We start from the raw sequence: 11,103 nt of genomic DNA, 5'->3' as shown, positions 1-11,103 counted from the left end.
TCTCTCTATCAGGCCAAATCCGCCCAAGCCCAACCAGATCATTGAGCCTTAAACCCAGGCCTATATATATGGCCTTTTACAAAAGAAAAAAAAAAACAAAATTAAAAAAGTTAACAAAATCTGATATAATTATAGCCTGATATTACATGTGAGAAGCTAGAAATAAGGCCATCTTTCAGAATGAAAATTGTGTTGTTCATAGCATACTAAATCAAATCCAACTGGCCGTGCAAGGTTTCCAATGCCCCGACAGACCAAGAGTCTTCAGGATATTTATTAATAACTCCACTATTTGTACCTCCTCCAACCCTCCTAATTTGACTGACTTTTCTTTGAATATAATGTGTGATGGCGGCACTCTTGATAATAATCAAGGAACTTAGGCTCAGATTGGAAGGAGTATAAATACAAATCTGTAAAGTATAAAATCTTATATTTTGTATGTATTTATACTGTAAATATGGGTAGCAAAGTGGAAAATGTGTGCAACCCTCTGGAAGTTAAATGTGTGTAGCTGTTTTTTAAGGAATACAAGTAGCAAGGGAGCATGGTTGGTTTTCTCTCAAGGATTTTTTTGACTGGAGAGTTTTACACTACCTGGACAAAATTAACTCCTTTATTTTGAATTCTGGTTCTATAAATATAATATATAAGCCTAGGCAAGAAAACTTTTCGGCTCACTTAGTGTCTGTTTGGCATCATTGCTGTTGTTCCAGAAAACTGCACCACATCAGTGTCATGTTGGAAAAAACGGTGCTTCAGGAAACGAGCACTTGTTTGATACCATTTTTTTATAAAAAAAGGGTATTTCAAGCAATGTCTTGGAAATCAGGAAGTTTTGACTTAGAGCAACGTCAAATTTGGTATTTCCTGGAACTGCAACTCCTTGCTTCCAACATGGATGTGAGGTGGCAGTGACATGGCACTGAATAATGGGTACCGGTGATGGAAACATTTCCTAGAGCATTAGTACCAAACAGAAAAGGTTACTGTTGCTCTAGGAAACGTCCTACTTGGCAACAATGTTTCCAAACAAAAAAGGCACCGTTTTCTCGGTACTTCCAACTCACACATCAGCAGTGCATGCCAAACATATACTTAGTGGCCCAAAGGGGTAAAAACCCAAACTTTTTTTTGCACGTGAGAAGATACTCCTAGTTGGCTGAACCCCTCTTCTGTTAGTTCTCTATAGTTTATTAGTATTTTCATCTATAAAAAAAAGATATAATTAGAAATATATTACAAAAACTGTGATAATGACAAAACGTTTTACGAACTAAATTACCCTTTCTTAAAATTTACACGTGAACCCAAATTTCAAGGGTACTGTTCATCGTCTCTTCCTTGAAAGGTCACAATAAGGGCCTTAGAGCAAGCTTCCTCTCTCTCTCTCTTTTGTCTTCTACCCTCAAACCGAAATAGAGTAGGCTGAGTAGGAAAACCAATGGTCCCCACCGCTTTTCCTCTTTCTTCTTCTTCCATCGCTGCCATCAACTTTGTTATTTCTAGAAAGAAGTAGAATGGGAGAGAGCAGTATATTTAATCAACGAAACTCTTCCAAATTTCCAACAATCCCATTTATTTGTAAAGCCAAGGTATAAGACAATCAAATCTCCTTTCTAAATGTCTTAGATTTGGAAAGTCAGATCTACCTTGATAACCTGTATCCGAGTTTTTCTTCAAACGACTTGATATGTTATTAGGGACTAGTCTTCTACGACTTAGCTGAATCTGTTGTCAAAGACTGTAGAAGAGAGCAGCAGCTTTGAGCTTTCCAAAGCTGCACAGTTAGGTCAAGCAGTTTGGGTGCCACTGTTGAATGCATCTCATCATGACAGTTAACAGATTTCTCTAGACTCAATAGTTGTTTAGCAGTACTCACAAAGAAAGAGTAAGGGAAGGGGTTTTGATTAGGAAACCTAAAGGTGTTTTTTATTAAGGGTAATTTTGTCTACAACTTTTTAAATTTGGTCATATTTTTCTAAACGTATCTGAATTTGTAAATTTATCAAACTGTCATTTATTTTGCAAAAGGCCCATATATATATGTATATATCAATACATATTTATATAATATTTATGCGATGAAGTTAAGTTAGGTTTGGTGAAGGCCTCAATCCTACTTAACCCAAGCCAAAATTAAGTCAGATTCATACTTTTTAATCCTAACCCTAATTTGAACTTCAACCCAACCCAACCCTAGTTATCAAGCTAGGTTTGGGCTAGTCCAGCCCAAGTTGCAACCCTAAGGATGGGGCTAGGGATACAACAAATCAGGTTTGATGCAGGTTGATTTCAACTCGACCCAATGCAACTTAATCTTACTCTCCTCAATCCACCCCATGAAAATTCAAAGTGGTGTATAGTTCATCTGAACTAATTTATAATGCCAACCAATACCTGCATTGGTATTTTGTCCAAACTGAGTTGGGATCTCCTTCATCTAAAAGCCATTTCAACATGTTTTAGTCAAAGTTCAAACATGAAGTATTAGTATCGAGTATTGTATTTTCGCAAGCCTGGATATGAATACATATTATGATATGCTTTGGACATGTATGGATACAATGAAAAGATATTTGATACATGTGGATACATTGGGAAAACATTAGAAATCTCACAAATACATCAATAACAATAAGAGAAATTTTCGATTAATACCCTGTACTTTGGGTCTAGTGCCACTTTGGTCCCTGAACTTTAAAATGTGACAATTCAGTATCTGAACTTTCAAAGCGTGACAATCCTGTTAATTGACTATTAATCAGCTGTTAAGTAACATTTGAAAAGGACACAAATGCCTTTCAAGTGTCACTTAATTAATTTTCTTTATCAACCATCTAAACATTGACAAAAAATTAAAAGTCCCAAATCCTTGCTTCTTCTATTCAAGAAAGTTGGGATTACGTTTGAATGGGCATTCTGGTGACCCCAACTTTATTGAATAGAAGCAAGGATTTGAGACTATTAATTTTTTTAGTTGATAAAAAAAATTAGATAACACTTGAAGGGCATTTGTGTTTTTTTAAAATGTTACTTAACGGGTAATTAATAGCTAATTAACGAAATGTATTAAATTGTCACGCTTTAAAAGTTTGGATAGCAATAGACCCAAATTACATAGTACTAATCGGAAAATTTTCCCAACAATAAATCTAAGGTTGAAATGACCATGACTATGGTATCAATACATAAGAAATGCAAACTTTGATAGCTTGTATGAAGATACATTACACTCAACAATACCAAAAATCTACAAAGTATACATATAAAACAATAACTTTACTAACAGTACAACAAACAATGTTTGAACTTCCAACTAATTCACTACAAGACATATGATGAATTATTGTTGGACCAATGAAGATAGATCATTGAGAAATCCATTTAATTTTATACTCATTTTCTATAACGAAAACCATTTAAAACATATAAAAAGTTATTTATGATTTTTCTATAATTTTTTATAGGTTGTTGGGGATAGCCTATAAAACTATCAAAAAGTTTAAAAGAAATAGCATCCTTATGGATCTCAGGCCGCCATTAGACATGTACATAGGCCGTAGGGGTGGCAAATGGGCGGATTCGGTTAGGTGTGGGTTGACTATCAATTCACTCATATTGACCCTTCAACCCATTTGCCACCCATATTTATTGATGTTGGTGGGTCACAACCCACCCTGACCCATCCTGATCCAAACTGATACTTTTTTTTTTTTAATTTTTCTCTATTACACATGCATTAAAAATAGAAATATCAATTAAGAAAACATACAAATGATAAAAAAGTGCATAAAATATTTTACAAATAAAAATAAAAATGCACAAAACACTGGATATTAAGATTGCCATCCCTAATAGACTAGGCTTTTGTCAAAATTTGAATGGGACCCGAAGCTTGGGCCTGAACAATATCCAAAACACCACCTATCAACAGGTATAGTTTACATAGGTTCAACACGTGCTCGCAAGGTTCAAGAACTTGCCCGATCGAGGTCAAGTGTCAGCACTTTTAGTTTCATCCCAACGCCCAAGCCTAATTAAAAGCAAAAGGTCGGCCTTGGCCTTACAGCCCTTACTCAGAAAATTAAAAAAAAAAAAAAAGAAACTTTAGTTTCATCCCCTGAAGAGTTCAATCCTTCGTCTCAGATTGCAGAAACTCCTCTTACTCTTCATTAACTACGAGATCCTACAGGGGAGCAAAAGTTTGGCCTCACTCATAGAATTCTATAGTCTAGACTTTATATTTGTGCAGAATTCAACTCCACTTTGAGTTTGAGGCCTTTGATTTGCATTCCACAACACACAAGATCTTTTCGTAGATGCATATATAAACACCTACAAACGTGTTCATTCGACTTCCTTTTCTTTCATATGCATTGATAAAAGAATTATAACAGTACAAACACTGGTTGCTGGGTTTTCGCCTGCTTAATTATTGTTGCTTCATATATAAATAAGTATTTAATTCTGATTTTTTTTTTCCAGGTGTCTTATAATACAAAGATACCATATACGAGGCATTAACTAAAAATTAACATAATTTATATATGCTGCATCTCATTATTGGGCCAAACCCAAAATTCACTTGAATTGGCTGACCTTTGTTTAGAGAAAAATTATATATGTTGATCCAATGGTTAAGCCCAAAATATACATGAGAAATGATTCACTAATTGGATCATCCTCTACGGCATATGTATATATTGTTAGAGGCTAGGTAGATTAATTGTAGAGTCAGTCTCCTACAATTTCCTGTGATTGTGACGAACAAAATTAAACATTGATAATTGATTCGACTTTAATTTGTGAACAAGATACAGACTTGCAGACTTGATGACTTGAGAGAGGAACCTGATTTTAAAACCGGCCGTTTGGACTTTGGGTAGTGGATACATTGATAGGAGCCCATGCATACATGCCATCATTCATTAAAGAGTAAAGAGTAATATATACAGCTAGGCTGTCCCACTTAAGACAAAACCTAGCTAGCATCCAACCATTACAATTTACAGTTTCACACATTACCTCAATCTCTCTACTCCGAGATTTTCTTTACCTAATTAAATACATAAATGACAATGTAGATTGTAGCGCTCTCAAAATCAAAAACTACCAATTCCATCGTCAATCTCCTCCCTCCCTTGCCCCTATCTACTACTCCCCAACAAAATCTTCTAAACTTAATACATCGTATCTCTTCACCTCTATATAAATAATATATACCCAACACCACACTTGTCCCCAATTCCCATCAATCCATGGCGAGGAAGAAAGTGAAGCTTGCTCTGATCGCTAATGAGACGGCTAGGAAGGCCACCTTCAAGAAAAGGAAGAAGGGTTTGATGAAGAAGGTAAGTGAGCTTAGCACCCTGTGCGGGGTGAGTGCTTGTGCCATCATTTACAGTCCCTACGACAGCCAGCCAGATGTCTGGCCGTCCCCGCCGGAGGCCCAACGCGTGATCGCAAGGTTCAAGAGCTTGCCGGAGATGGAACAAAGCAAGAAGATGATGAACCAGGAGGCATTCCTGAGGCAAAGGATATCCAAAGTGAAGGAGCAGCTCAAGAGGCAGGAGAAGGAGAACCGAGATTTGGAGATCACCCAACTTATGAATCAGGCCTTGACAGGGAATAAGAGCTTGCACGACGTGGGTGTTGAGGATTTGGGTGATTTGGCGTGGATGGTGGAGGAGAAGATGAAGGCAATACAAGAGAGGATCGAACTCCTTACGAGGACACCTCCCCCACCATTTCTTCCGGTAGACGAGAAGAGGATGATGATGAGGTATGGGAATGGGGAAGGAGGTAGTGAGGCGGAAAGGACAACCTTAGAGGTGGCCATGGAGGCCTTGCAGAGGCAATCCTGGTTCATGGACGTCATGAACCCACACGAACACGTCCATGTGGGTTGCGCTGGGGATGACATGGTGATGCCTGCTACTTATGGGGAACCTGCTAGTTCCTGGTCTAATCCTTTCTTTCCCTAATCAGCAATCAATTAATTTATTGAGTTCTCTCATGCTTGCTGCTCTCTGTAAAACTTTTACTGTGTTGGTATTCCATATTTTCCGAGGCCAAGGGTCATCCTTTTGAACCCTTACTAGTACTATATAGACACTATGTATCTAGGTTAATTAGGTACTTAGAATCGCTGTTTGTGGTGTGTTTCTCCATTTTTAAGTATATGAGATGATGTAAATGAATAACTCTCATCAACTAGTTTAATTTGCTTCCTTTTCCTTGCTGTATATGCATCTTAATCTTTGCAACCAGTTAATTTATCGATCCACCCAGATGCATGGATCCATCCTTTCTTCCGTCTAAACTCTGCAGCCACCGCCAAAGCCAAAGGCCCCACTCTTGAATCAAGAGTCAAGATTAATTGTGAATCCAATTAACGCATGAAGGAGCGCCACCCTCCATGGAGCTGAGGATTTAATTATAATTAGCTAGGGTTTCTGTGTCGCTTTATATGCCCTATCCTATTTGGTTCCGATTTCACCGAAGTTTATTCCATTATCCCAAGGCCCATGGGTGGGTCCTTGCTTCTCCAGCAGATAGGGGTGTCAATTGGACTGGACTTGGTCCAATCCGATCCAGTCTAATGTGAGTCCATTATAAATGGATCAGGTCCAATCTAATCCAATGAATATTTTGGACTAATTTGGACCGGTCTAATTCAATGTCTGGATTATATAATCTCTCCAAATTCATTTTTGATGTAGATTGGTTTCAATTTAAACCTGGTCCACTAACACATGTATTCTTATCCTATGTCAATGGACTAAATATTGGCTTAATTCAACCCAATCCAATATAAATTTGTTACGGATGGATTAGGTCCAATCCATTCTAATAAATATTTTAGACCAAATTAGTCCAATCCAATATATCTTATTGGTCCGTTTAATCCGTCTAAGTTGATTTTAGACTGAACACGTTCCAATCCAAAATCGGTCCATTGACACCCTTACCAGCAAGTATATTATTGCGCATATGCAATTGACTCTTTTCCTTCAATCTCAATCCTATTTTGTATATAAAAACAAACTCCTTTCTCTTTCTGCGATTACGATTAGCTTAGCATTCTAAAACTAAAACGACATCAAATTAAAGAAAAAAAAAATCTACAAAATTACTGGTCTGCCCGGCCATTATGATTTTATGAATTGTCTTCCGTAATTTTAATTAACAATATGACTAACGATATAATTGATTGGTTGCTGCATTCATTTAAAACGTGAGGAGGATGGATCAAATTAGCTGATCACCAAGAACCAGCTGGTCAATCTCACTACATTCCTTCAAGGAAATTTGCTCCGATGGTTCATTAAGAACAATGAGGTACGTAAGTGGTTATAAACTCTCTGGGTAATATTAATGCTATTAGGGAAAGAGGACTCCTAATCCATTTATTTGGAATTAAATCGGTTTTCCTTGTTACAAAGTTGGAAATCCAAACTCATTTATTTAATTATATATGTCAGGAGTAATTAAATACCATATATCATATATAATTAATACTACTTTGCACATATGCATACTTTACATTAGTCCATTAGGTCGGACGCTCTTCATTGGCTCTCTTGTCCAGCATTCCACTAATTAATCCATACGGAATATGGGATTTGGAAATTGCAAATCAATATATGATGACAAGGACCAAGAGTCTTAACTCAATAATCACAAAGACATGGATTAAAGGACACATGTAAAACCTGAATGTTCATATATCCAACCAATGCTTAACACTTTAATTTGGATTAACTGACATGGTGGCTATATACCATGGAATCAATGATAACACCCCACACCATAAAATATGAGAGGTTGTAGGCCCGTTGAACAACTATTGCATTCATCAATTTCATCTAATAAAAATTAAATCAGAGTATTTTAATAATCTTATATAATATAATATGAATACTTGTAAAAGGGTGGTTATATTTTAATCTTTAAATCTAATCACCAATGAATTGCAACACTTAAATAACTGCAGTAAAATATTTTTCACCTTTTTACCCTTTTATTTATCTTTTAATATAAGAAAAAAAAAGACCTTGTTTACATTGATAATTTTTTTGTTACTTGTCCTTATTCCATGGTGGAAATATATATAACACATTGCCACTTATATCTGGAACAACTGGTGGGTACAATTTCTCTTCAAGCATATACTTTTATTTATGGTGAGAAATGGTCTTTTCAAAAGGAATTATTCTTGCTTTTCATTTGAACACCAAACAAGCTATTTCTGAAAGAGATTCATTAAACTTGGTTTAAGCCCAGTTGGAGAATTCTTCTACTCCAACAGGCAACAGGGACCTTTAAAACTGATGATTCCTTTTCCATGTCGCATGTGGTGGTAGAATCTCGTCCTCATTTTCCACTTTGAACACAGTTTGGTTCCTCAAGCCCCATCGACTTTGGTAGCTGTAGCACTAGTTGCGTGTTAATTGAGGCCGAATGCTAGCATTTTCTGTTATAGCTTCTCTCTCTCTCTCATGAAGGTTTTGAGAAGGCTTCAAAATTGCCAAAATCATCCATGAAGTTAAGAGGACAATGAGGAAGTAGAAGAAGAGGGAGAAGAAATTGAAGACTTTTGATACAAGACAGGTCGATCATCCCGCCTATTATTGGCTTCCTCCCATCCTCTAACAAGGCCACGAGTACTCTCTTCTGCTTTCTCATATCCAATGCCTCTATTACCACAAGGACCTCAACAGAATCCTCATTGTTGCAATGAAATTGTCACCTCAACCTCGTGTACGAGAATTGAAGGGTGGTTTTCAAATGATAACAACCAAAGGAAGTAGTTTGCAGGGGGGTCCCTTGCCTTAGAGAAAACTCGTAGGCCATTGAGAACATTCTCAAAGCATGACATGTTGACTCATTCATGCCCTTGTTTGTTTTTTCTGGTCTAGAGATGCAAACGGATTGGATCGGATTCAAATCAGGGTATATTCGAATATGATCCAACGTTGTTCATGTCGGATCCGATCTGGTCTGAAGATTTGATCGGATCTGATAGGACTCGATTTGAATTCGAATTCTATCAGATCTTTGAATCTGATTTGATCTGACTTGTTTTCTTTATAATTTGATAAATTATTAAAAAAATAAAATATATCAATTTAAATAAAGAAAAAACAAAAATACAAGTATTTTTTAATTATTTTCATCATATATACATGTTTCTTATGCAAAATAAATAATATAACAAATTTATAAAAATACAATATAAATAATATATTTATAAATCAGTAAATAATATATATATATATATAACACATCGGATTGAATAGAGGTGATCCAAATCCAATCCAAAGATCCGACCAAGGGTGATCCGAATTTGACCAAATAGGACTGGATCGGATCATATTTGCACCCCTATTCTAATCAAAATAACATGAGAGCAATTACTCCTTTGTCCCGCACCATGGTAAAGTGTCATGCCTGAGAATGTTCTCACCGCAAACAGCCAAGGTTTTTCCCTTCGTGGAGAGAAAACAGCTGAGGGTCTATTCTTTCATCATTTTTCTCAAGTCCCTAGTCCCTACACCTAAATGGGGGATCAGGATGGATAAAAACAAAGGCATTCCCATTCATGATTGCTTCCCTTCCCTATATTCACGGGTACTGATTCTCTTTCTTGCCCCATACTTCCTCTTAGATTATGTTTGGTTTAAGGAAAAAGAATGGAAAGGAAGGGAAAGATGGGAAAACTTATACAAGCTTTGTAAAGGTTTTCTACATTTTCCTTCAAACCAAAAGAAATTGGTATCAACACTGATTAGAGAAAGTGGTATGTAACCACATTGCTTTTCAAGATAAGTTGAGCTGTTTTAGCTTTTATTTGATCCATCTTCTCGGAGAGCCATCAATCCTTATTTATCAATTCCAATGGGTGATCACAGGTTTTCCTACATTTTCCTTCAAACCAAAAGAAATTGGTATCAACACTGATTAGAGAAAGCGGTATGTAACCGCATTGCTTTTCAAGATAAGTTGAGCTGTTTTAGCTTTTATTTGATCCATCTTCTCGGAGAGCCATCAATCCTTATTTATCAATTCCAATGGGTGATCACTCCAATTTCAGTTATGAAGTGAGCCATCAATATCCATAAAAGGATTTTACTTCACGGCGTATTGGATGTGGATCTCCAGTGTTCGAACCTGGCAAAAAGTTGATCCAATCTGCAAATCCGGCCCAACCCAATGAACAGTTTATTTAACAATTAAATCATTGGTTTGGGCATCCGTTTACCCAATATCTTCTTTGGCCCACAAAATTTGCACCCCAATACCCTCTTTGGCCCACAAAATTTGGATGCATTATTTGTTTCAAATTGATCAGGTCAAGAATGTCAAAAAGTTGGGTTTGGCGTATGCTAGTATGAACCCTAGCCCACCAAGCTTAACCTGACTTAACCAAGTGCAAAATAATAGAGCACACTCAATCTGATAGGAACGCGTATTAATTTGTTTAAAGTGGAAACAGTCAGGTTGCTATGGGTGCCAAGAATGAAACTTTGAATCGATGAATTGACTAGAATCCTCCTGGTTCCATCCTTTAATCTCTGCTTATAAACCCGCTTTCAATGGCGAGATTGTGTAACATTTTGAACTGTTTACTCTTTTTTTTTTATTTTACAAAATGTACATCAAGGACACATCTATAGTCATGGGTGTGTGTCAAAGAACAAAATCCTATTTACCTATTTATGATTTCACATAACATCTTTAAGTTTTAAAGTTAAACAATTCCTTCAAATGGTATTAAAATCTGAGTTTGTTTGATCAAGTGGTCTAGTTTTTTTATCCTTATTACTTCCATTATAATTAATTAAGTTTTAGCACAAGTTATCAATAGGTTTATGTTTATTTATTCTTCAAACCCCAAAAGCTTTCATGTGAGGGGTATATTAAAATAAAAACCTATTCAAGGACTTTACCCCAAACTTAAGCTTTTAGGTTAAACAATTCATTGGAAATGATATTAGAGTAAGTGTTCAATTTTTATCACCCCTATTATAATTAACTAAGGTCATGTTTGGTTCATTGTTCCGGGACTCTTTTTTTTAATTCTTGCTCATTTTAGGT

General features: G+C 36.2%; 1 protein-coding gene across 1 annotated transcript; it reads left to right on the top strand.

Moving 5' to 3' along the window:
• Positions 1-5,258: 5,258 nt before the first annotated feature.
• On the top strand, positions 5,259-6,166 carry LOC104585605 (agamous-like MADS-box protein AGL80). Its single transcript, XM_010242541.2, has one exon. The coding sequence runs from the start codon at positions 5,262-5,264 to the stop codon at positions 5,985-5,987; it is 726 nt and encodes a 241-aa protein (XP_010240843.1). The 5' UTR covers positions 5,259-5,261; the 3' UTR covers positions 5,988-6,166.
• Positions 6,167-11,103: the final 4,937 nt, after the last annotated feature.

Source organism: Nelumbo nucifera, chromosome 4, assembly GCF_055504915.1.
Source record: "Nelumbo nucifera cultivar China Antique chromosome 4, China Antique-T2T, whole genome shotgun sequence".
NCBI lineage: Eukaryota > Viridiplantae > Streptophyta > Magnoliopsida > Proteales > Nelumbonaceae > Nelumbo > Nelumbo nucifera.
Note: the sequence above shows the minus strand (reverse complement) of the source record. Positions and strands in the feature narration are given on the sequence as shown.